Below are 27,358 nucleotides of genomic sequence, written 5' to 3' on the forward strand. Positions count from 1 at the left end.
CATAAAACAATGAAGCCACATTATTTTCTGGCAATTTGCATACCAAATTTTCATTCAGATTTGCAAATATATCACATTCTCATAATAAAAGTGAAAAAAAAAAAAAATCTGCATCAACTACATACAGTTGATTTAAAAAAAAAAAAAAAAAAAAAATAATTTTTGTCTTTTTTTTCTTGCGAAACCATATTCTTCTAATAAAAATAAAAATCAATATGATTTTCATATTTTACCCCAAAATCAAAAATACAAAAATAAGAAATTCTATTTAGTGTTAAACAATGATCCCTGATTTAGGGTTTATTGTGATTACTCATTTCTTTTTTTTTCTTTTTTTTCAGTTTCACATTATTTTTAGGCAATTTAACGCATTTGCATAATAAATTTTCAGTTGGATTTAAAACAACATCACATTCAATAAAAATTATGATTTCAGATACTGGTTACACCAATTTTTTGTTACAAATGGTTGATTAAAAAGTACATAAATGTGTTTTTTGGGGGGGTTAAAAAAAAAATCATATTCTCGTAAAAAAAAAAAAAAAAATCAGTATGGTCATATTTCACCCAAAAACCAATAAGACAAAAATAAGAAATTATATTTCGCATAAAACAATGAACGCTGATTTAGGACTTGTTTTGTTTTGCATTTTTGGACAATTTAAGCATTTGCACACAAAATTTACATTCAAATTTGCAGAAAACACAATCACATTCTCATAACAAAAGTTTTTTTTCTTCATGTAAAACTTGATTTCTTTAGTTTTGGACTGAAAAAACAGAATAGAATCAGTTTTAGCTCTGTGCATTAGGTTCTGTTATTTCAAATTAATAGAGAAACAGTTATAAATATATATATATATATAGTTATTTCCGTCTGCTTTCATTATATTGTATTAAAAATACAATTTTGACTTCTATTATGGGGAAAAACAAGAAAACAAAAGAGTTTTCATTCCAAATGATTTATTTTAGCAATTTGACAGGGAGACAATATACACAAAATATCACTGAAATGCTGTAAAAACAAAGATTTTATACACTCTGGTTCAGAAAAACACTTTAACTGTGATCCTAGAGAATGTTCATGAAGTATGAAATACAGTCACAGCATCACTGCATTATATAAACACATCTACACACTGAGCTCAAATCCAGATCAAAAGACATAAATACATACAGAACGTCTTAAAATCTCACAAAACACTTTAAAATCTACATCATTCACTCGTCTTCATGCGGTTTCACACACATGACTATTTCTTCAAACATGAGATGTTCAGCAGGATGTTCACACGGCTCTTTATTTTTGGAGTTGATTCACTATCACTGTTTGTAATAAAAAATGTCTTATTCCAATTTATTAATCTGATTATTGTTTTCTTTTTTTAATTTTTAATTTATTAATTTCTTATTCTAATTTCCTATTAGAAATATCAATTTTGTTTTATTAATTTCTTATTTTAAGTTCTTATTACTCTGATTTCTTATTAGCCGAACATCATTTGAGTGAATAAATATAACCACGCAGGTGTGAAACATCATGAGGATGAATAACCCACCACAGACTTACTGGATTCAATGAATCTGTCCAGTGTGAGATGTGTGAGTCTCCATCATCCACAGACTCTGAGATCATCTGTGTGGATGCGAGTGTCTGTCGGCTGCTGAGTCTGTGTGGTTTGTCTTTGGTATTTTCGTGAGCACTAATACTGCCGTGTTGATGTGGAGCGGTGGCGCTCTAGAGCACGACGATCTCTCCGCTGCAGCGCTCGCAGCAGTTGAACGTGATGTTCTCGTAGCGCGTGTACGGGTGGAAGCGGCCGATGCTCTTCTTATTGGGCAGGAACGGAGAATGAACCGCGTCGGATGCGGACGGGTCCGGCTCTTTCTCAGAGCAGGAGATGGGGTCTAGACTCCGCAACACCTGGAGAAGACGGGAAAACAACGTGAGGCTTTCAATGCACGTCTAAATGAACAGAGATATATTTACGCAACGTTATGTTCTGGGAATTTTTCAATTAATTCTAATTTCTTATTAAGCTGCAAACTACTGCATGTGACTGTGAGAAAATATTTCGGGGCATCAGTGCGACTGACCCCATCAGCATATTTGTGTTTGCGCTGAGGGGAGATTTAAAGGTTTCTATGTGTTTTTGCAAGGTTGAGTAATGAATCACAGACAAATCTTACCAGTCCTTTCACAGACAACGTGTAGAGAGAGTGTAAATAAGAGATTCATTGTGCAGCTGATTATAATGGAACTTTGCGATGAACTAAGATGATTTTTAAGGGAGTTTGTTAATGAGATATTGATTGAATACAACAGTTCAATAAACAAGAAGTTAATATTTAGTGACTTACATGGTCTGACTATAACACTATTGCCTGATCTGCTCTATTTCGTCATCAAAAATACACTGCTCAAAAAAAAATAAAGGGAACACTTAAACAACACAATGTAACTCCAAGTCAATCACTTCTGTGAAATCAAACTGCCCACTTAGGAAGCAACACTGATTGACAATTTCACATGCTGTTGTGCAAATGGAATACACAACGGGTGGAAATTATAGGCAATTAGCAAGACCCCCCCAGTAAAGGAGTGGTTCTGACCACTCTCAGACCACTTCTCAGTTCCTATGCTTTCTGGCTGATGTTTTGGTCACTTTTGATTGCTGGCGGTGCTTTCACTCTAGTGGTAGCATGAGACGGAGTCTACAACCCACACATGTGGCTCAGGTAGTGCAGCTCATCCCGGATGGCACATCAATGCGAGCTGTGGCAGGAAGGTTTGCTGTGTCTGTCAGCGTAGTGTCCAGAGCATGGAGGCGCTACCAGGAGACAGGCCAGTACATCAGGAGACGTGGAGGAGGCCGTAGGAGGGCAACAACCCAGCAGCAGGACCGCTACCTCCGCCTTTGTGCAAGGAGGAACAGGAGGAGCACTGCCAGAGCCCTGCAAAATGAGCTCCAGCAGGCCACAAATGTGCATGTGTCTGCTCAAACGGTCAGAACTCCATGAGGGTGGTATGAGGGCCCGACGTCCACAGGTGGGGGTTGTGCTTACAGCCCAACACCGTGCAGGAGGTTTGGCATTTGCCAGAGAACGCCAAGATTGGCAAATTCGCCACTGGCGCCCAGTGCTCTTCACAGATGAAAGCAGGTTCACACTGAGCACGTGACAGAGTCTGGAGACGCCGTGGAGAAAGTTCTGCTGCCTGCAACATCCTCCAGCATGACCGGTTAGGCAGCGGGTCAGTAATGGTGTGGGGTGTCATTTCTTTGGAGAGCCGAACAGCCCTTCATGTGCTCGCCAGAGGTAGCCTGACTGCCATTAGGTACCGAGATGAGATCCTCAGACCCCTTGTGAGACCATATGCCGGTGCGGTTGGCCCTGGGTTCCTCCTAATGCAAGACGATGCTAGACCTCATGTGGCTGGAGTGTGTCAGCAGTTCCTGCAAGACGAAGCACTGATGCTATGGACCGGCCCGCCCGTTCCCCGGACCTGAATCCAATTGAGCACATCTGGGACATCATGTTTCACTCCAACCACCAACGCCACGTTGCACCACAGACTGTCCAGGAGTTGGCGGATGCTTTAGTCCAGGTCTGGGAGGAGATCCCTCAGGAGACCATCCGCCACCTCATCAGGAGCGTGCCCAGGCGTTGTAGGGAGGTCATACAGGCACGTGGAGGCCACACACACTACTGAGCCTCATTTTGACTTGTTTTAAGGACATCGCATCAAAGTTGGATCAGCCTGTAGTGTGTTTTTCCACTTCAATTTTGAGCGTGACTCCAAATCCAGACCTCCATGGGTTAATAAATTTGATTTTCATTGATAATTTTTGTGTGATTTTGTTGTCAGCACATTCAACTATGTAAAGAACAAAGTATTTAATAAGAATATTTCATTCATTCAGATCTAGGATGTGTTATTTTAGTGTTCCCTTCATTTTTTTGAGCAGTGTAGTTTGAAACAAGTCACAACTGAGCTGCTGCACATCTTCATTCAAACACAGCACTGTTTCCTTTATGAATGAATGTGCATTTTTAAATCTAGTGAGTCAATGATTTAATTTCCCATTCATAAAGAGTCACTTGCTTTATTCCTGAGTAATTAAAACAGTGACTTTCCATCACCTACTGGCAGTTTTAGTTTCATTTTTAAAGTATCTTTTCAGTTATTTAAATCATTTAATATTTCTGTATTCAAAATGTTATATTTAAAACATTAATCTCAACATGAATTTATGAATTTGATTGCACTCATGCCTCCTCTGAGCCTCAATAAACATGAAAATACACCTACAAGCCACTTCTGTGTTCTTCTATGCACCTCTGCAGTACAAATTAATTTTGTTAATGCTGATTTCATTTGATTGCAAACTTGTTCTTATTCTGTTCTTGTTCTTATAAAAACAAAAATCCCCTGTAAATCACTTTAAGGAGTCAAATATCACCTCGTAATTGGCTAATTTTTTATCAGATTTTTTGATTATTGATTAGAAGGAGCTCCTGATTTTTTGACTGTGCACAAGTGCTCCTAAAAAGAAAAGTCTGATTATTAATTTCCTCTTAATTAATTTCTTATTATTCTAATTTCTTCTTATTAATCTAATGAACTCTTCACCTTCTCCGCCATCTTCTCGGCCGGTGTGTTGCAGAGCTCTGAGTGCTCTGATCTCGGGCTCTTCTTCACGCTGCTGCCGCTCACGTTTCCCAGCAGGTGTGAGTTGATGGCGTCTGCGAGTTTGTGATTGGCTGCGGCCAGTTCTCCGGTGCTGAGCGGCTGAGCGCTGGGATAGTACGTCTGCTGCCGACCCCACTGCAGAGACACCAGCAGCTGCTCCAGAGACCTAAACATCACAGCAGTGAAACACAGGACACATAAATAAAACACTCAACCACCAGCCACACGAATCACAGGGAGAGAACACGCAATGTTACTTCTGCATTACTTTGTAAGCTAAATTACACTCTTAGATTGATCACCAGCAAGATTTTCCATTGCTTTAATTACAAATGTGACCCTGGAGCACAAAACCAGTCTTAAGTTATCACGGGTGTATCTGTAGCAACAGCCAACAATACACTGTATGGGTCAAAATGATTGATTTTTCTTTTTGCCAAAAATCATTAGGATATTAAGTAAAGATCATGTTTCCTGGAGATGTTTTGTAAATTTCCTACTGTAAACATATCAAAACTTTTGACTAGTAATATGCATTGCTAAGAACTTCATTTGGACAACTTTAAAGGTGATTTTCTCAAAATTTTGATTTTTTTTGCACCCTCAGATTCCAGATTTTCAAATAGTTGTATCTCAGACAAATATTGTCCTATTGTAACAAACCATACAGCAATGGAAAGCTCATTTAATTCAGATATATATTACCCTTATGACTGGTTTTGTGTTCCAGGGTCACAGTATTTTTGTAGTATTTATAGTATTTAGTATTTTAAGACCATAAAGGCAAACTGGTTTGTTTTAATGCATTTGTCAGTTTTTTCTTGGTCTATTCTGCTCCATATCACGTCTTCTTTCAGCCTAGTGTACAGAAAACATCCAAAATCCACATTTAAGTTTTTTTTTAATTGCTTTTTATCTATCTGTAGATTTCATACTTTAAAGAGTTTTTGTCTTACAAACACCAAACTTTACTTTTATTCTTCTCTATTTTCTGAAGGTTTGTTCATATTTCATTCACACTGATTTATACAACATTTCTCCTAAAAGCAAGGTGAAAATGTGTTTGTTTTCAGTCTATTGACAGAATTTTTTTTATTTATGGAGTGATGAAGAGAGAAATCCAGACAAACCGTTAACTCTAATGTGACAATAAAATCAAACAAGAATTATGAATCTGACTTTATCCAATTTTCAGATTTATGTGCTTGAAATGTATGCAAATCATTACAGATTTAATAGGATAATGCCTCATTTGCATATTTAAGCATTTCAGAAACTTTTAATAAAAAAAAAAATCCTGCAGTTTCTAATGTAATCAATCAACTGGGGAAATATGGTGATATCTATTAGTTATATTTTTACCTTTTAAGGTATCTTTCCTTAATATGGTTTTATAGTTTTTCATATTTTAAATTCTTTTTTATATACATTTTATTTACATTGTTTTCTTTTTTTGTCTTTTTAATGTCTTTAATGTTTTTTATTATTTTTTTCCTTAAAATTAAATTAATAATGTTTGCAACTAACTGAAATAATAGCTGTGTCTCATTTCGAAGGATGCGCCCTCCGGAGGTCGTATCCTTTGGAGGTCGCATCCTCTGTAGGATGCGTATGCGGAGTGTCCTCAAGCCTAGAAATAAATGAGATGGCCTTCGTAGGACGGACGGAAAAGGAAAAAGAAAGTATCACGTTGCTATGACAACACACTAACAGTCTACACTGGACTCCACAATGTTTGTCACGCTGCGGCCGCCTAGTTGCTCTCTAACACTAAATAAATAAAGGCAAATTATTTCTAAACTTGGAAAGTAATTTGAAAAGAAAGTGTTTTTTACTTGTTTTATTTTATTGCATATTTGAGGAGCTGCAGCATAAGTACAACTGACATCTGTTCCAGAAAAAAAGGAGAAGAAAAAGGAGGACAGAAATGTATTAGTTTTACTTTTTATATTTAAACACCACATCGTCGCTTGCGTTTACATCTGCCAGCATCGCGATTTATTTTCAAATAAACGACCGTTGCTTACGAGGACGCAAAGAATTTTGGGTTATCTGTAGCAGCGAAGGATACACCGCATGTATCCTCCGAATTCCTGTGAAAGAAGGACGCATTCGAAGGTCGCATTTGGAGTGTCCTACTTGCTTTTCTGAAATGAGACAGCCTCTATGACGTATGTAGCCTTCGAATGCAGCCTCCGGAGGGTGCATCCTTCGTAATGAGACACAGCTAATACATTTTTATAAAACAGATAGTTCCGGTCCTTGATTCTGATTGGTTGAGACGCATTCAAAGCCATTGTTTACATTTGTATGTTGCTCAGCAACCACTTTGTTGCAACCACAACTGTATCTGAGGAACTACACTGTTTGGTGGAAGAATAATGTTTACACTTTATTTGCTCTGTTTTATTTTGTGAAACCTTACTACATATATGGAATAACTGTTTTATAAAAGCTCTGTGAAGCCATGATTTACACTGAATTCATAACAGCATAGGGGGATTTAGGCACCCTGGTTTGTGTCGTGCCTAACAACACCCCTCAGCTGTTATAAATTCACCGTAAACCACGCTTCACAGGGCTTACTGCTTTATTTTATACTTTACTTCAGTTCAGATTGATTTAAATTAAAGGAGTGTTTGTAATGTTTTCCGGAGGCGGTCTGCAGTAGCGGCGTCACCTGTGCGTGTGCATCATGTCTCTGGAGAACTCGTCTCTCTCTCGCAGCAGATCCTGAATGGCACACTGAGCATCTCTGGTCTGCCGCTGGAGAGCCGCTCTGGCGTTGGTCAGTTCCTCTGCCATCACACTACAGGAACACAAACACACACGCATCAGCTTAATATTAAAAAACACAAATAAATAGCTATTAAAGCTCAAAGATTTTAATTGTATCCCTTGTTTCTGACTGAGGTCTCACCGGCTGGCGAGGAACTTGCTCCTCCAGACGTCGCATTGGATGCTCATGCGCTCCAGCTGCTCGGCCGTGTGCGACAGGCTCCGTCCCAACGCCTCGTTCTCCAGGATCAGGTGGTTCTTCTCTCGTGAAAGACGCTCAAAGTGATACTGAAGATCATCACCTACAGACGCCACCAGCAGCTTCTTCAGCTCACGATTCACCTGAGAACACATTACAACCAGATTAAACCACAACAACATGACAATGCTGACACGGTGTTTCAATAATCACTCTAATCTACACAAAACTGTCAGAACAGACATTTCTAATGTTACTAAATGTTCCCATTTCAAATAAATACTGTTCTTTTGAACTTTCTATTCATCTGTGAATCCTGAAAAATTAAATGCATCACTGTTTGCATAAAAATATTGTGCAGCACAACATTTTTTAACATTGCTAATAATCAGAAATGTTTGTTGAGCAGCAAATCAGCATATTAGAATGATTTCTGAAGGATCATGTGACACTGAAGACTGGAGTAATGATGCTGAAAATTCAGCTGCGCATCAGAAATAAATAATATTTTAACAGATATTCACTTAGAAAACAGCTGTTTTAAATTGCAATAATATTTCACATTTTTTATAAGCATAATTGAGCGGCTGACCTCTGTTTGAACCCTCAGCTGGTTGCTCAGCCCTTCTTTGTCCTGCAGCAGTCGTCGCTCTGAGTTCTGTAGTTTGTCCAGTGCGCTCTTGTAGTCCAGCGGCTCTGCGGAAGGTGATGGTGGACGCTCGTCCCCGTGCTGAGGGGATCCTCTATCTTCGATGTGGAGCCCCACACGAGCGCTTCGAGTGATAGCGGCCCGCGGAACCACGATCCTCACGGCCTCCACCTCCGTACACGCGTCTCTGCTCACCTTGCCCAGGTGCAGGACTCCCGGTGACTGTGCAGTTAACGCCGCTCTCGGACTGTTCTTCGGAGTGCCCATTTTCAGGGGCGGGGCCTCCGTGGAGAGCTCAGGGGCCACCGGGGGCTTGTCCGTCTCCATGCCATCGCCGGGGCCGCGGATGGCCACCGCAGACACATCTGAGACGGGAGACACGTCAAAGAGATTTACTGTTATCAGCACACGTGTGACGTTCACACCAGACTGTATATTAACAGATGATGGACGGATGAACTCACCTTTGATGATCACTTCAGCAGACATGACTGCGGCCAGACTCGATCACTCCTCTACTGCCTGCAAACATATTCACCTTTAATAAACAAATGTTATATTTTATGCAAATTTTATATACATTTATGTATTTATTTACAATTTTATGATGCAACAGATGATGCCTGAAACAGAATTTTAATATTTTAATAAAGAAATTGTACATTTTTATGCAGATTATACATAACACATATTATTGGAACAGTCTAGATGATTCTGCACCAAAAAAAAAAAATATATTATAATAAACATATCTGATACTTTCTGCAAATTGTAACCAAAAATGAATACTTTTTATGAAAATGTTATAATGCAACACAATCAAGATCAATTCTGCACAGAAAATATTTTAATAAACAAGTTTTATATTTTATGCAACTATTATACAAGGAACTATATTTTAAATAATTTCAACAATTTAATTAATTAATAATTTTATGATGCAACAGTCTAAGATGAAAAATAAAAATTAAATTTATATTGTCTGCTCATTTAAATTAAAAAAAAAAAAATTATATTAGCATTCTCAATGACTCCTGCACAAAAATAACATTTTAATAAACAAATGTTTATGCAAGTTACACAAAAAATATATGTATTTTTATTAAACTCATAGGATGCAACAGTCTAGGTGACTTTTGCACATAAACAAATATTATTTGTTTTATAAAATCTTAAACAAAATTAATTTTATTAACAACTGCAACAGTCCAGATGACTTCCACACTGAAAAATAACACTATGTAAACAATACGTATTATTTATATATTTATATATTATATATATATATTATATATATATATATATATATATATATATACACATATATATATATATATACACACTCTACCGTTCAAAAGTTTGGGGTCAGTAAGACTTGTAATAGTCTTTAAAGTAGTCTCTTATGCTCATCAAGGCTGCATTTATTTGATTAAAAATATAGAAAAAAAATAGTAATATTGCAAAATGTTCTTACAATATAAAATAATGTTTTTTATTTTAACATACTTTAAAATAGAATTTATTCCTGTGATGAAAAACTGAATTTTTATCAGCTGTTACTCCAGTCTTAAGTGTCACATGATCCTTCAGAAATCATTCTAATATGCGGATTTATTATTAGAATGATCAATGTTGGATAATATCAACAGTTGTGCTGCCAAATATTTTTTGGAACCTGTGATTTTTTTTTTTTCAGGATTCTTTCATGAATAACAAGTTTAAAAAGTACAGTGTTTATTTAAAATATAAATATTTTATAACAATGTAAATTATTTATTATTAACTTTTAATAAACTTTTAATTATTAACTTAATACATCCTTGGTGAATAAAAGTATTAATTTCTTAAAAAAAAAAAAAAAAAAAAGAAAAAGAAACAACAAAAATGTACTGACCCCAAACTTTTGAACGGTAGTGTATATATATATATATATATATATATATATATATATATATATATATATATAATTTCATGAAGCAAGTCTAGATCACTCCTGCACAGCCGGCAAGATATATTGTTTAATAAACAAATGTTATAATAATAAAAAAAAGTTTAAAAATGAATACATTTTATGACAAAATAGGTGATTCTTGAAACAGAAAAATAATATTTTAATAAACTATTTTTTATATTTTGTGCACATTTTGCAAAATCAAAATGTAATAAAAATACAGATTTTTATGCAACAGCCTAGAATACTCTTGCACTGAAAAATAACACTTATAATAAACAAATGTGATATTTTCTGCAAGTTTTAAACAAAAACTAGTACTTTTATTATATATATATAATCAAATATATAATCAAGATTAATTATGCACAGAAAAAAAATGGGCAAATTTTACATAAATTATATTTTTATTAAAATTTTATGATACAACGGTCTAGATTACTTCTGTGTTTAAGAAAATTTTTTATAATATTTTATGCAAATATTACACAATACTATTCATTTTCAATGACTCCAGCAAAAAAAAAAAAAAGAACAACTTTAACTTCAAGAGTCTAGATCACTCCTGCAAGAACAAATAAAACTATAATGAACAATCCCTAAAAAGTTTCTTTTTTTTTTTTGCAACAACAGAGCATTTTATTGCTCACTCGCTTACTAGTGTAACAAACCAGCAGACTAACGGAAACAAACAAGCATTAGTTAAGCGGGATTACTCGAGTAAAGCCGGTTTTGGGCATGATCAGACCTGATGAGCTCATGATTACTGACAAATCTGGGCGCAGTCGATCGACCAAAGCCATAACAAAAGATGTTTACATCAGTTAGTCAACACAACTAGTTAACTTACCAGCGGAGTGAACAGACGGCTATGTAGAGAAATCTTACGACTGTTTCATCAAAACATAAACACGTGTAGATAAAGAGAGTTTGGACCTTTGCGCTGTTTTATCTGTGTGTGTTGATCTGGTTATCGGTTGGTTTGTGTAACACAGCGACCGGTCGCGTCTACATCATAAAACCGCTGACGTCACGTAAAAGTGTAAATCTGACAGAAACACGACGTCATTCATGAACTTACTAAAGGATAAATGTTAGTGTTTCATAGTGAATTTTGCCACGTACCTCAGAGCGTCGAGTTCACAGGCTCCATGTCGAAACCGGAAACAGCTGATGGCGGCGGAACTGAAGTGCCGCGGAACTCTTGTGTTCGGGACGTGTTTCCGGGGACTCGCCCGGACGCGCTAAGCGGTTGTTATGGTTGTGATGCTGTGAGCAGCAGGTCTGTGTGAGATTTTTGTAAAATATGATGATTTAAACAACTATTCTTAAGACTATGAAGATTAAACAAGCTCATTAGAACACAGCAATACGAAGAATCGTTCTGTCGCGATACTGAATCACTTTAATCACAAATACCAGATTTATCATCACTATATTGTTGTTGTATTTCTGCTCGATTCGCATCTCTGACGATTTTAAACCAGTTTCCAGCACTTAATAGGATTACTGGTAAAATTATAAATATTAAGTTACATAAAATACAATTTTTGAGATATTATTTATAATTTCGACTTTTAAAGTCACAGTTGTGACGTAAAATGTAAACATTATGACAAAGTCATCATTATAACATACCAAGACAACGTTAGAATGTTGAAATTCTGACATTATCCCATTATAATTATGATGTAAAGGGCCAAAATATGACAAAAATGTTACTTTTTATCTAATAATTATGACTTTTTAACTCTGATGGTGACTTTTTCTCATAATTGAACGTTTTATGTCAATATTATGACTTTTAATGTTATCATTTTAGTTGTGTCATTTTATCTACTAATTATGACTTTTGGAATCTCATTATTTAGACTTTTTCCTCATAATTACAACTCGTAATAAATCTCATAATTGTGGCTTCTCATAATTTGTATTTTTCATGTCATAATTTAAAATTTTTAATGTTATAATTTTGACTATAGGTCAAAATGTTGATTTTTTTAGTGTCAGAATTTTGTCATTATTTATCTCATAATTATAGCTTTTTAAACCCATTATTTTCATCTTTTCATAACTGTTACTTTTTCCTCACTATTTTAACTTTGTGTCATAATTTTGGCTTTTTATCTCATAATTGTGATTTTTTTTTTTTAATCTCAATTTATACTTTTTATTTCATAATTGACTCGTCATGTCATAATTGTGACATTTTCTCATAATTTTACATGTCTCATAATTTTTATTTTTATCTCAATTATATATTATTTAAAATCTCACACATTTTTACTTTTTATGTCATAATTTTGACTTTTTAATGTTATGATTTTGATCGTGACATAATGTTGATTTTTTTTTTAATGTCATAATTTTGTCATTTTCTATCTCGTAATTAAACTTTTTAAATTCAGTATTTTAACTTTTCCATCAATGGGACTTTTTTCCTCACACTTTTAACTTAGTGTCATAATTTTGTTTTTGTTTTTTTTGTTTTTTGTTTTTATCTCATAATTGTTTTTGGGGTTTTTTAAATCTCATAATTTACTTTTTATTTGATAATTGTGACTTTCTCATCATTTTAACTGTTAGAATTTAGACTTTTTATCAATTGTCTCTTTTTCCTCATAATTGTAACTTTTTTTCAAAGTTAGAATCTTGACTTTTCTGTAATTTTATCATTTAAAATGATTGTGTTTTCCCAAAGCTTGATTTTTTTTTTCTTATGTGGCATAAACTGGAGTTTCTTATCATGTTTCTGTTTTGCATTGTGTTAATGCTGAGTGAGTTGATGTTTTGAGCAGGAGTGATGGGAGTTCACGGACTGTGGAAGCTGTTGGAAAGCACCGGAAAACCCATCAATCCCGAAACACTGGAGGGGAAGATCTTAGCTGTCGGTATCCTTTACTGCACATTGCGCACATTTGCCCCCGAATTCCCGTGATGGTAATGCAATAATGAAACTCATTCTGTAAGTATAAGTTTGTCTGGTTGGATCCGTGACTCACCCGTGACAGACATCAGTATCTGGCTGAATCAGGCGGTGAAAGGCGTGCGGGATCGCGATGGGAACGCGGTTCAGAACGCTCATCTCCTCACGCTCTTCCATCGCCTCTGTAAGCTGCTGTTCTTCCGCATCAGACCCGTGTTCGTGTACGATGGAGACGCGCCGCTGCTCAAGAAACAGACGCTGGTGAGCTTCAGCAGCTGCACGTGTGCATGTAAAACGTATATGTGAAACGGGGAATGATGCTTCAACATCCCGAACCTCCACAGGCCATCAGGAGGCAGCGGAGGGAGGAGATGAGCCGCGAGTCCAAACAGACCAATGAGAAGCTCCTCCAGACGTTCCTCAAGAGACAGGCCATCAAAGCAGCTTTAGGAGACAAAAGGTACGAGTCCTAAATCATGTTCGGTGACGCTATTCCACAGAAAAAACACGCTCAGTGTGTCTGTTTTCTTTTTCGGCAGTCAAGAGGCGATTCCCAGCCTGTCGTCGGTGAGACGAGATGAGCAGGACGACATGTACGTTCTGCCTGCGCTTCCTCCTGACGAGGACAGAGACGAGAGCAGGTGAGAAAAAAACACTGCTATGAGACATAACGACAATGAAGGAACGTGTTTGTAATTGTGTGTTTATAAATACTGACGCAGTTCAGAGGAGGAAAGAGACGGAGACGAATCACTGCAGACCTACGGCAGATTCCAGGTGAGATCAGTCACATCACTGAGCTTCATACAGCAGCTTTACAGTAAATCAGGATGTTAATCGTGTTAATGTCTTAATAACTTCATGCCTTATAGAGTGACATTTTGCAACAATATAAACAATCAAGTTAATACTTATCCAGTTCAATTCAAATGTATTTGTATAGCGCCTTCACGATACATACTGTTGCAAAGCAACATTACAGCAAATTAATTATGTATGCGGATTACATATTGAGTATCCTGTGTGAAGTTCTGCTCTGTTATATTTCAGCCACTTAAGAAAAACATGAATGCATTGGTAAATCATGAATGACAAAATGTTGTAATTATGAGATGAAACGTTGAAATTATTACATTAAAAAATGAAACGTATGAGAAAAAAGTCAAATTATAACCAAAAGTCAAAATGACAGAATTTCAGAAAATGTAGCTTTTTATTTCATAATTATGACTTTTTAATCTCAAAGTTTAGATTCTTATAATTATGATTTCTGAATCTCATCATTGTGACGTTTTCCTCACAATTATGACTTTTAAATCTCGTAATTGACTTTTTCCTCATAATCATAATCTCAGAATGTAGATTTTTTTTTCTTCTTATAATAATGAATTTTTCTGATAATTATAACTTCTTAATCTCAATGTTTTGACTTTTCCTTGGAATTTTGACTTTTAATCTTAATTTTATTTTATCTTTTTCATCTTAAAATGTAATTTTTTTTTCTAATAGTTATGATTGTTTTAATCTTATTTGGACTTTTCCTCATAATTATGACTTTTATTTCATAATTTTGATTTTTTAATCTCACGATTGTGACTCTTTTCTTATAATTATGTTATTTATCTCATATAATTAGTTTTATCTCATAATTATGACTTTTAGGTATCATAATTTTTAATTTTTCCTCATAATTATATGCATTTTTTGACTTTTTAATCACAAAATGTTGATTTTTTTTTTTCTAATAATGATGAATGTTCCTGATAATTATAACTTCTTAATCTCAATGTTTTGACGTTTCCTTGGAATTTTGACTTTTAATCATAATTATGAGTTTTAAATCTCACAATTCTGACTTTTTCCACATACTTGTGATTTTTTCCCCCCCTCATAATTATGACTATTTAATCTCAAAATCTAGACTTTGTTTCTAATAGTTTTTTTTTTTTTTTCTTATTTTGACTTTTCCTCATAATTATGACTATTATCTCATACTCAGAATTTTGACTTTTTCCTTATTATCATGACTTCTCAAACTCAATATTTGGAAGTTTTCCCTCATAATTCTGACTTTCAATGTCCTAATTATGACTTTTAATACCAACATTCATTATGATTTCTTTTCCTTTTAATTATTACTTTTTAATCTCATAATTATGATTTTTTTTCCTTATGACTTTTATCTCATAATTAAAACTTTTAAATCTTGTAGTTTTGACTTTTTCCTCATAATTATGATTTTTCTTTATCATAATTAAGACTTTTTAATCTGTAATTTTTGATTTTTTTTCATAATGATGAATTTTCCTGATAGTGACTTCTTAATCTCAATGTTTTGACTTTTCCTTGGAATTTTGACTTTTAATCATAATAATAATTCAATTCTGACTTTTTCCTTATACTTCGGATTTGTTCCCTTATAATTATGACTGTGTATCTCGTACGTCTCTGATTTTTCAGGAAGAGGTCTATGACAACCCGAACTCTGTAGACATCAACTCTGAGGAGTTTTCCCTGATGCCACCTGAGATCAAACACGAAATCCATAAAGAAATGAAGGAGTTCAGCAAGAGGCGACGCACCCTGTTCCACAAACCCCCAGAGGTGCTCGAGTTCATAGTGTCAGTGGAGCATTATTACATTATTATAACACTGATATATTCCTCACTTACCTTGTTAAACTCTTGATGCTGGCGTGTCAGAGGTCAGGCGAGTTCTCTCAGTATCAGCTGGCGGGTCTCCTGCAGAGGAACAAACTCAACCTGCGTCTGGAGGGAGTGGAGCAGGAGATGAACCAGCGCAGCTCTGGAGGAGCCGATCAGCCGTACGACCAGAGCAAAGACCACGACATGGAGATTCGCCGCCTGGTGTCCGAAGACTCCTCGCACTACATCCTCATTAAAGGTCAGGAAAACACAGAGGTGTTAAACACATTTATGTTTTTTTGTTTTTGAGACCTCTCTTCTGCTCACCAAGGCTGCATTTATTTGATCAAAAATACAGTAAAACTGTCAAATATTATTACAAATTCAAATGTTTGTTTTCTATGTGAAAATCTGTTGAAGTGTAATTTATTTCTGTGATGCAAAGCTGAATTTTCAGCATCATTACTCCAGTCTTCAGTGTCACATGATCCTTCAGAAATCATTCTAATATGCTGATTTGCTGCTCAACAAACATTTCTGATTATTTGCAATGCTGAAAACAGTTTTTGCTGCACAATATTTTTGTGGAAACCGTCTTTTTTTTTTTTTTTTTAAGGATTCACAGATGAGTAGGAAGTTCAAAAGATCAGCATTTAATTGAAATACTATGAATAATTCTTTTGCTGGTGGCACAGAAATAACAACGTAAAGTTATGATTCCCAAAACGTTTTGAGCTAAAACATCCCTCTGAGATTTTAAATGATTATTTCAATAATTTAATGACATTTACTTGTTCAAAAGCAAAACAAGTACTTAATTAGTTTCTTTAGTAAGGGTTTAATTTAATTTTATTTATTTTTTTAAGTGGTTTCTTTAAATTTTTGTGTTTTGATTTTTATTTTAAAATGATTTATTTAAATTTTTATGATTGAACTTATTCGTATTTTTTAATGATATATATATATTTTTTTTTTATAGTTTATTTAATTTATAGTAAGTGTTTTATTTTGACTGTTTTTGTTTTAGAATTATTTATTTATTTTCGTTTTTAAAATTGAACAACTCTGACATATTATATATTTTTCATGATTTTTTGATGACTAGAAAACTTTTGACTTAATTAATAAAAGTATTATTTTCTATAAATAATTATTCTGCTAGTGGCACAGAAATTACAGCTTACAGTTAGGATTCCCAAACTTTTAATATAGTTTGGGAGCTAAAATATCCCCCTGAGATTTAGTAGAAGTTAGTATTTCAGTGATTGAATGACATTCGGATGTTCAAAAGCTAAATAAATATTTATTAGTTTCTTTAGCAAGGGTTTAATTATGTTTGTTTTTTTTATTTTAAAATGGTTTATTTAATTTTTTTGTGTTTAGATCTTTATTTTATTGTAGTACGTATTTAATTTAAAACTTTTTAATTATATATATTTTATTTTTTATAATCATTTAATTTATAGTGTTTTATTTTGACTGATTTTATTGTAGAACGACCTGTTTAAATTTTAAGTTTTATTATTTGTTCATTTTTAATAAGTCTTTTATTATTATAATTTTTTTGTGTGTGTGTGTGTGTGTTTTATTTTGGAAGAACTTTTAGTCAATGTAATGCATCTTTGATGAATAAAAGTACTAATTTCTTCCAAACAATACTAAAGTGTCCTACCAAAGTATAACTAAACAAACTTTAGTCTCTGTGTTATGATGTTCTTCAGGGTCCCAGAAGAAAGCCAGCGCTCCAGACAGCGGTCCGGCTCCAGCGCTGTGGTCCAGCTGTCCGTGGGAACGTAAAGGGAGGCCGAAAGGGAAGCCTGAGCCCTTGTGGCGGCCCGTGACAGAGGACGATGAGAACAAGCCTTCCTCCTCCTCGTCCTGTCCTGAGGAAGAGCCGCCGGCGTTAGAAGGAGCGCCGCCCTCTCCTCGCTCCTTACAGGCCATCCAGAGCGCCATGATGGACAGCAGCTCTGAGGAGGAAGGATCTGAAAATGGACGTGTCTCACCTCGAACTCTACAGGCCATCCAGAGCGCCATGACGGATCCCGCAGACGCCCACAAACGCAGGACGTACGTCATCACCAGCAGCTCAGAGGACGAGGAGGAAGCAGTGGTTCCTGACAGAAGCGATATGACTGAGGTCACCACAGGTGGAGGTGTTTCTCCCAGGACTCTGATGGCCATACAGAAAGCTCTGGGAGATGAAGCCGTGGAGCAGACGGACCTGAGGAGCGGCTCTGATGGAGAGGTTCCTGGAATCAGCGTTTCCTCACAGGAGTCTTCAGAATCCAAGCATCAGTCCAGAACGCCTCTTATTCTCAGTTCTGCTGTATCTGGAAGCCAGGAGGAGACACGTGAGCCTCGAGACGCTGCGGTGAATCATCTTGTAGAGCAGAGACACCCGAGCGCTTCCTCTGATCGCAAACCTGTGCATGCAGACCGAACGGATCAGACGGAAGAAAACAAAGTGAGGAGTGAAGATGAGGAGGAAAGCAGCTCTGAAGGTACAAATACACACAGAGACACTTCCAGAGATTACATCTTAAAGTAGGATTCACAAACCTTGTATTTTCTTAGTAAATATTTCAATAACGTAACAACATATTTGCAGGTTCACAGTTCTCCAATGCCTGTTAATGGCCACATGACATGCAGCTAAATGAATGAAATATTCCATCTTTTTGTGTTGTTTTTTTTAATGGTTTATTTATTTTATTTTTTTTGTGATTTACATTTTAAAATTTATTATTTTAATTTGAGCAAGTTTCGATTATTTTATTTTAAAATTATTGGTTTACATTTTATGATTTAACCTTTCTCATAAATAACTTAAATAAATAATTTAAAATGGTTTATTATAATTTTACATTTTTATTATTTACTTTTAGAATGTTTATGATTTAACAATTTTTAGTATGTTCTATTTAATTTGTTTTATAATCACTCGGTTTTTTTTATTTTTGGTGTGTTTTATTTTGATTGTTCTTATTTTAAAATGGTTTATTATAATTTTATTATTTACATTTAAAATGTTTGTGATTTATTATTTTTTAGTATGTTTTGGGGTATTTTAAATTTAGAATTATTGGTTTACATTTTATGATTTAACACATTTTTAGGTGTTTTATTTTGCCTTATTTTAAAATTATGTAGTAAAATTTTATAATTTGTAATTTTTAGTATATGTTTTATTTAAAAATTTTAAAACAATTTTAATTACATTTTAATTAGCTTTTTTTTTTTTTATCAACTCACAATCCCTGGCTTACGTTTACATTTATTAGTTACATTTAAAATGCTTATGATTTATGAATTTTGAATCTGTTCTGGGTTTTTTTCATTTAGAATTATTGGTTTACATTTTATGATTTAACCATTTTTATCACATAATTTTATTACGTTTTTTAATTATGTCATTTTGATTTGTTTTAAAATGACATATTAAAATTATCATTTAATTTTTAGTATGTGTTTTATTTAGATTTTTTTTTATTTTAGAATCACTCATTTTTATCTTTTATTTAATTTTTGGTATGTTTTATTTTATTTGTTTTTATTTTAAAATGGTTTATTATAATTATGCATTATTATTATTTATTTTAAAATGTTTGTGATTTGTTAATTTCTAGTATGTTTTTGGCTATTTTAAATTTAGAATTATTGGTTTACATTTTTATAATTTAACTAATTTTTAGGTGTTTTATTTTTTTCTTATTTTAAAATGATGTATTCAAATTGTATAATTTTTAGTAAAAGTTTTATTTTAATTTCTAAAACTATTCTCATTTTACATTTTAATTAGCTTTTCATCAACTCAGAATCCCTGGTTTAAAGAATGTTTCGAGGTTTTTACTGGAAAACAAAAACCTGAGCTCATCCGATTCATCCGAGTGATTCATAACCTGTTGGTTTGTTCACTGCAGAGAGTTTTATCGAGGTCTCTGATGCAGAGGAAACATCTGAAAGAGAGGAATCTCGCATCGAAGCAGAAGAATCGGCCGATCAAAGCACCTCAGAAGAGAAAGAGGAGGAGCAACCAGAGGAAGAGGAGAGCAGAGAGGAAGAGTCCAGCGTCCAGAGCCCAGATAAGAGTGAAGAAGTCAACGAGTCCCTAAATGAAGCTGCTGCTGCTGCTGCTGCGAGCGAGTGGGATCACATCGACGCGGTACGTCTCACACCGAATCTCTTCGGATCGCACATGCGTTATATGTGTGTCACGCGTCTGTGTGTTGCAGGAGGAGCTGCTGCAGCTGGACAGAGACCTGCAGGACGAGCAGACGAGTCTGAGAGAGCAACAGCAGCAGCAGCAGCGCAGCAGCTCCACCGTCACCGGACAGATGTGCCAGGAGAGCCAGGTCAGGACACCTGCCTGTGTCAACCAAAAAAATAAGCATGAGATCAAAATCCCATAAAAGCGCAGATGGGAGTGTAAAGTTCTGCTAATCCACTGACAGGGAGAACAACTGATGAAGTCATAAATCAGACAATGATAATTAGAAGGTGTGGTAATCTACAGGCACAAATGAGTTAGGACCTGCTTTTTGGGCGTTAAATAAAGCAACTGCAAATACCAGTAAACTGACTAGTGCAAATAAATCACCATGCATGATTCATATAAATACTCTCCTCACATGAAAGTCGTGTCTGAAAGGAAAAGTGCTACAAATGCATATGCAATAAGATCAGACACATAAATAACCGTATGCACTGCTAATGTTTCACTGCGTGTCACAGTAGTTTTTAACACCAAGCTGTTAGTAAATCAACCCTAAAACTGAAACATTAAAAATGTTACTTAAAATAAATGTTAACTGAAATAAAATACATGTAATCATTTCAATAAATGAATAAAATAATGCAATTCATTTAGGTTATCTTGATGTAATAAAATAACTAATAGAGGCTAAAATGCTACTAAAAATGGCACAAACACAACAGAATTACTAAAAATAGAATCTGATTCCAAACATTAATAAAGCTATGGCAGTATCTGTCTAAAATACTGAAATAAAACCAGTGCAACATTTACAAAAAACATTTCCCAGTCCAAATAAAGCTCTGCTGAACCTTATACCATATTATATGTGATCTACAGGAGGAAAATAATAAAACACTGCAAAAATGTTGATTACAGCTGCTTGAGTTCTGCTTACTGTCACGACCGTAAACGCTGATATTATTGCATATGGATGTGGTTGTGTGTGGTTAATGGGAAGGTTAAAGATTGAAGTTCACATCGTATTTTCTGTCAGATGATGCGTGTGCATCTTCTCATCTGTGTGTGTTGACTCTGAATCCTGTATGACAGTTTTACAGCTGCACGTAGTGAAGTGTGTGTGTGTGTGTGATGGTGGCAGGTGCATCTGAAGTGTTTGGTGTAAATCCGGCAGTGAATCTGATCTTAGTGACATCATAGTCCTCGTTTACAGCGCCGTGTTTGTTTAAGCTTTAGCGCAGACTGGGTAAATACTCTTCACTCCTTTTTTCTCAGAAGGATTCAGCTGGATTAGAGGAGATTTATTGTTTCAAACTTGTCAACTCAGTTTACTTTTACTTTTTAAGAAGACGGTGACAACTTCCATCATTCTGGTTCTGTTGTATATACTGCATTACAGGCCTCCATAAATAAATATATAAAAATATATTTTTTTAAAAGCTGTGCTTATGTGTAGAGCAGCACAATTTGGCCAAAATATTGTGTTTGTGTATCTTTATGAATCAATAATAATAATTATAATTGAATTGAAATTAATAATAATTATAATTAATAAGAAATAACAATATTCAACAAAATTGTACAAATCCTATTTTTAATATTGTAATATAAAGAAACAACAGAAAATTAAGTTCCCTATGGAAAACACAGCACATATGTTTATTAAATTCAGTTACAATTTTTAAAAATCCTATTCTAATATTGCAATGTAAATTAAAATAAATTACAAAAAAACACACAGAAAATTAGGTTCCCTATGGAAAACGCAGCACATATAGTTGTGTTTAATTCAAATCACAATTTTTACAAATCTAATTGTAATGTAAATTAAAAATAAATAAATAAAAAACAAAAAATTACGTTTCTTATGGAAAACGCAGCACATATATTTATTTAATTAAATTACAAATTACAAATGTAATTAAATGTATTTAATTAACTTTAAATCCTATTCTAATATTGCAATGTAAATTACATAAAACAAACAAAACAATTAAGTTATGGAAAATGCAGCTGATATATTTATTTAATTAAATTACAGTATTACAATTTTTACAAATCCTATTCTGATATTGCAATGTAAAAAAAAAATTAATTAAAAAAAACCAGAAAATTAAGTTCCTTATGGAAAACGCAACACACCTTTATTTAATTCTATTGCAATTTTTACAAATCTTATTTTAATATTGCAATGTAAATTACATAAAACAAACAAAACAATTAAGTTATGGAAAATGCAGCAGATATATTTATTTAATTCAATTACAGTATTACAATTTTTACAAATCTTATTCTGATACTGCAATGTAAAAAAAAAAGTTCCATAAGTTCCTTATGGAAAACCCAACACATATATTTATTTAATTCAATTACAATTTTTACAAATCTTATTTAAATATTGCAGTGTAAATTAAAAAAAAAATTAACCAAACAGAAAATTAAGTTCCCTATGGAAAACGCAGCACATGCATTTATTTAATTAAATGACAGTATTACAATTTTTAAAAATCCTATTTTAAAATTGCAATGTACATTTAAAAATAATAATAATAATAATAATAATAATAATAATAAACTTCCCTATGGAAAACACAGCACATATTGTAATTTAATTAAATAAATAAATATATTACAGTTTTTACAAATCCTATTCTAATATTAAAATGTAAATTAAAAAAATAATAATAAAATAAATCACAGTCTTTGCAGTTTAGTAATTGTGCAAAGCCATAACATGATTTGGGTTTTATTACTACGTTACGCATGCTAGTTTTTTTTAAATAGTATGTGAAACTGTAACAAAAAGTCAAATTAAAATGAAAAAAGTAGTGTATTTCACAGTTATCATTTATGTTGCATTAATACAATTTTGTGTAAAAATGAGTTGCAATGAATTAATTTGACAGCACTAGTAAAAAGGTCTGAAAAGAAACATGAAAGCAAATGTTAAGCACATTGCATTATGGGATACAGGATCTCACAGAGTTTGCAAAGTGCACGTTATGCCAGATCCTGTATCCCACAATGCAACAAGCTTAACAAATGCTACAGATCAGTGACAGAACAGTACGAGTAGTGCACTAGTACACATGGCTCAGGTTTGTCTGATACTGACGTGTTTCTGTTCCTGTGATGGTTTCAGGAGCTGCTGCGTTTGTTCGGTGTGCCGTTCATCGTGGCGCCGATGGAGGCCGAAGCCCAGTGTGCGGCGCTGGACCGTCTGGACCAAACGCACGGCACCATCACCGACGACAGCGACATCTGGCTCTTCGGCGGCCGACACGTCTACAAGAACTTCTTCAACCAGAACAAATACGTGGAGCATTACCAGTCTGTGGACATGCAGAACCAGCTGGGTGAGCCGCAGACCTCAGATCAGTTCGTACGCACGTTTAACAGGAGGACAGAGACGCTGACGTGAGCTTGTGTCCGTCCGCAGGCCTGGACAGGAGCAAACTCATCAATCTGGCGTATCTGCTGGGCAGCGATTACACCGAGGGCATTCCAGGAGTGGGATACGTCACCGGGATGGAGATCCTCAACGAGTTTCCTGGAGGCGGTTTGGAGCCGCTCGTTCAGCTCAGGTCAGAAACACTGCGGAAAATGACATTGTAACAGTAAAAGACCACAAAAATGCTTCGGTAAATCGTTATTGGCAAGTTCCTGTACAATATATGTGACCACAAAACCAGTCTTCAGTGTCACAGGTGTATTTGTAGCAATAGACAAAAATACATTGTATAGGTCAAAATGATTGATTTTTCTTTTATGCCAAAAATCATTAGGATATTAAGTAAAGATCATGTTCCATGAAGATATTTTCTTAATTCAGATCACTCAGATGAATTAATTTTTTATTAGTAATATGCATCAAGAACTTCATTTTAAGAAGTCCTTTTATAATTTACGGTGAAAAAAGTAAATATAAAAAATATAAAAATATTCCCTGAAAATTTTAAATAATTCTTTATTTAATTATATAATTTATATAATTTGTTTATTTTTAATAAAAAAATAAAAGCTAATTTAAAATGTTAAAAGAAAATACTATAATACTATAGAAATAATACTGAAATAAGACATTTAGACGTTAATCAGTCATAATCAGTCTTGAACAAGTTGTTCGGAAAAATTATATTTTTTAAAAAATGTTTCTTAAAGTCTCTTCTGCTCATCAATTCTGCATTGATTTGTTCAAAAATACAGTAAAAACAGTGAAATATTGTTACGATTTAAAACAGCTGTTTTCTATTTCAATAAAATGTCATTTATTGCTATTTATTTAAAATAAAAAATCTTTTGTAACAATATAAATGTATTTACTGACACTTCAGATCAATTTATGTTTACTTACTAACTCCATTCATTCATTTAATTAAGTATTAATTAGTGCTGTCAAATGATTAATCGTGATTAATCGCATACAAAATAAAAGTTTTTGTTTACATAATGTATGTGTATATTTATTATGCATATATAAATACACACATACAGTATATATTTTGAAAATAGTTACATGTACTTATAGTTATATTGATATAAGTGATAATTATATGTAAATATTTTTAGCATGTAAACATAATATATTTTTCTTAAATATATACATGCATATGTGTGTATTTTTATATGCATAAATATACATGGTACACACACAAATTATGTAAACAAACTTTTATAAATTAAAAGCATTAATATTATTTAATAATAATATTTTTCCCCTTTGTGAGAAGCATTTGATGGTATTTTGTTTAAATAATTATGCTTCTTGTTAGTCTTTGTTATTAATTCACTTGCTGTTAGTTATTAAATTCTATCAGTAAATTGCTTGTAAAAAAGCTACAGGTAATGAAGTATATTTCATCATGTATATTCATATACAGTATATGGTACAGGTGCAAAATAGAGCTGCAAAACAAAGTTCAGTTCTGTAAAACCTAAAATATGAGTTTTACTGTAAATGTCTAAACATGGCTCACCGTGTGTGTGTTGTGATGTAGTGAGTGGTGGACCGAAGCGCAGGAGAATAAGAAACTGGCCGCCAACCCCAAAGACACAAAGGTCAAGAAGAAACTGAGGAATCTCCAGCTTCATCCTGGTTTCCCGAACCCGGCCGTGGCTCAGGCTTACCTGCAGCCCACCGTCGACCAGTCGGACGCCTCCTTCAGCTGGGGCCGCCCACACCTGGAGCTCATCAAAGAATATCCTTCACGTCATTTACGCTGTAACGCATGATGAATGTCTGTGAGTCTACAATGAGCAGAAGAACTTCTTAACCCCTCACACGTTCTGTCAGAGCCGCTTCGGATGGAGCAGCAGGAAGACGGAGGAAACGCTGCAGCCGATGCTCAAACAGCTCCAGATGCAACAGGTCAAACACTTCACTTCCTGCGAACAAAATAAAACTATTCAGAATCATTTTCGTTCATTAAAATAAGGTCAAATAAAATATGAGCATTGGATAAAAAACTTTTAGAAATGTTGCCTTGGGAATTACCTGACATAAGCTTAAGTAGTAAAATAACTAAAACTAATTAAATTAAAAATATATAGAAATAATAAAAAAGGAATAAAAATGACAAAATAAATAATACAAAAATAACACTGATGATTCATTTAACAACATTTGGATTTTATGTGTTTTTGAAAGAAGTCTCTTATTTGTTTAACAAAGCTGCATTTAGTTTAAAATACAGTAAAAATTATTAAATATTTTTTCAGTGTAAAACAGCTGTTTTCTATGTGAATATCTGTTCAAGTGTAATTTATTTCTGTGATGCGGAGCTGAATTTTCAGCACCATTACTCCAGTCTTCAGTGTCACATGATCCTTCAGAAATCATTCTAACATGCTGATTTGCTGTTCAACAAACATTTATGATTATTAGCAATCTTGAAAACAGTTGTGCTGCTCAATATTTTTGTGGAAACTGTCAAACTAAAATTTTTCAAGATTCACAGATAAAAAGAGTTCAAAGGAACAGCACTTATTTGAAATAAAAATCTTTTGTAACATTAAAAATGTCTTTACTGACACTTTTGATCAATTTAATCTGTGTTAATCTAAGTGTTAATTTAATTAAATTTAATTTTTAATCCGGCTTCACAGAAATAAATGACATCTTTAGATACATTACAATAGAAAAGAGTTTCATTTACATTTAATGGTATCATTCTATTTTTTTTATCAAATAAGTGCATTGTTGGTGAGCAGAAGAGCAAATATTTTCTCACTGTTGTTGTGTGTGTGCAGACGCAGCTGCGCATCGATTCGTTCTTCCGTCTGGAGCAGCAGGAGCGGCAGTCGATCCGCAGTCAGCGTCTGCGCAGAGCCGTCACCTGCCTCAAGAGAAAGGAAAGAGAGGAGGAAGTCGAGGAGGAGGAAGAAACGTCTCCGTCTAAGAAGGACAGGAGCGGAGCCTCACAGCCGGACGGGGCCCCTGGTGCCGTGGGGCCGCTGGCGGGAGGATTCGTAGAGTCAGTGCCTCTCCTGAACTCGCCTGCAGACACACAAGATGAGACGAGGGGCGGAGCCACACCAATGATGTCATCGAGGGCGGAGTCAAGCAGCTCCAGCTCAGAGGATGATAATGAGTGTGGGCGGGGCGTCGCTATGGTTACAGCACGTTCTGTGTTTGAGGGGAAAACGAGAGGAAGAGGGAAACGGGGAGGAAGAGGAAGGAGCAGAAACCGATGATGACAACAAACACAAATAAACACACTGATGCTGAATGTCGCTGATTTTAAACAATGATGCTGTATAATTAATGTACTACGTGATTATTTGAGAAATGCAAACATGAAATCATGAAAAACAAAGAATGATGTCAATATTTCTTCATATTAGAACAGATCTGCCAACCTTTGCTAGTTTATTACTGCTTTTCTATTTCTATTTTTTTTTACAATAGATGAATTTGCAAAAAAAAAAAAAAAGTTTGTTTCTTCACATTAAGCACAATAAAATCTGAAAAACTCAAATGTGTTTTTATTTGATTAACAGACCTAGAAAAGTCATTTCATATTCAAGTAATTATATGAAAATCATTAACTTAAAAAGTAAAATATATATAACATTTTGGACAACAGGAACAAGATTTGAAAAATGTCTTCTAATATACAAAATTTGCAATGTGAATTCCACAATTTTGCATCCTGTGTGTTGGTTCTGGATGCCAAAATTAAAAATGAATTTTTTAATTAATTTATTTATTCAGTTTTTGATTTGTCCTATATATACATAGTTTTGCTTATTATATGTATATAAAATAGTGTGACCTGAAAAAGCCATGGAAATTAATA

General features: G+C 34.1%; 2 protein-coding genes across 4 annotated transcripts; one reads left to right on the plus strand and one right to left on the minus strand.

The window, feature by feature from the left end:
• Positions 1-949: 949 nt before the first annotated feature.
• On the minus strand, positions 950-11,488 carry blzf1 (basic leucine zipper nuclear factor 1). Of its 3 annotated transcripts, none has more exons than XM_051109770.1 (7): positions 11,399-11,488; positions 8,787-8,844; positions 8,266-8,687; positions 7,617-7,816; positions 7,377-7,505; positions 4,637-4,862; positions 950-1,927 (listed from the first exon to the last, which is right to left on the minus strand). In XM_051109770.1, the coding sequence occupies exons 2-7, from the start codon at positions 8,809-8,811 to the stop codon at positions 1,742-1,744; spliced, it is 1,188 nt and encodes a 395-aa protein (XP_050965727.1). In that variant the 5' UTR covers positions 8,812-8,844; positions 11,399-11,488; the 3' UTR covers positions 950-1,741. The 3 variants fall into 3 exon arrangements, with proteins under 3 accessions (XP_050965727.1, XP_050965738.1, XP_050965747.1); XM_051109781.1 differs by having other exon boundaries at positions 8,787-8,860; positions 11,399-11,446; XM_051109790.1 differs by lacking the exon at positions 11,399-11,488 and adding an exon at positions 11,124-11,296.
• ercc5 (excision repair cross-complementation group 5) lies at positions 11,473-27,022 on the plus strand. Its single transcript, XM_051109732.1, has 16 exons — positions 11,473-11,555; positions 13,072-13,164; positions 13,285-13,460; positions 13,544-13,659; positions 13,739-13,840; positions 13,922-13,976; positions 15,660-15,803; positions 15,902-16,103; positions 17,566-18,348; positions 19,768-20,009; positions 20,080-20,199; positions 23,203-23,416; positions 23,500-23,644; positions 25,058-25,258; positions 25,344-25,428; positions 26,310-27,022. The coding sequence occupies exons 2-16, from the start codon at positions 13,077-13,079 to the stop codon at positions 26,751-26,753; spliced, it is 3,117 nt and encodes a 1,038-aa protein (XP_050965689.1). The 5' UTR covers positions 11,473-11,555; positions 13,072-13,076; the 3' UTR covers positions 26,754-27,022.
• The last annotated feature ends 336 nt before the right edge of the window (positions 27,023-27,358 follow it).

Source organism: Labeo rohita, chromosome 1 (assembly GCF_022985175.1).
Source record: "Labeo rohita strain BAU-BD-2019 chromosome 1, IGBB_LRoh.1.0, whole genome shotgun sequence".
Classification (NCBI taxonomy): domain Eukaryota; kingdom Metazoa; phylum Chordata; class Actinopteri; order Cypriniformes; family Cyprinidae; genus Labeo; species Labeo rohita.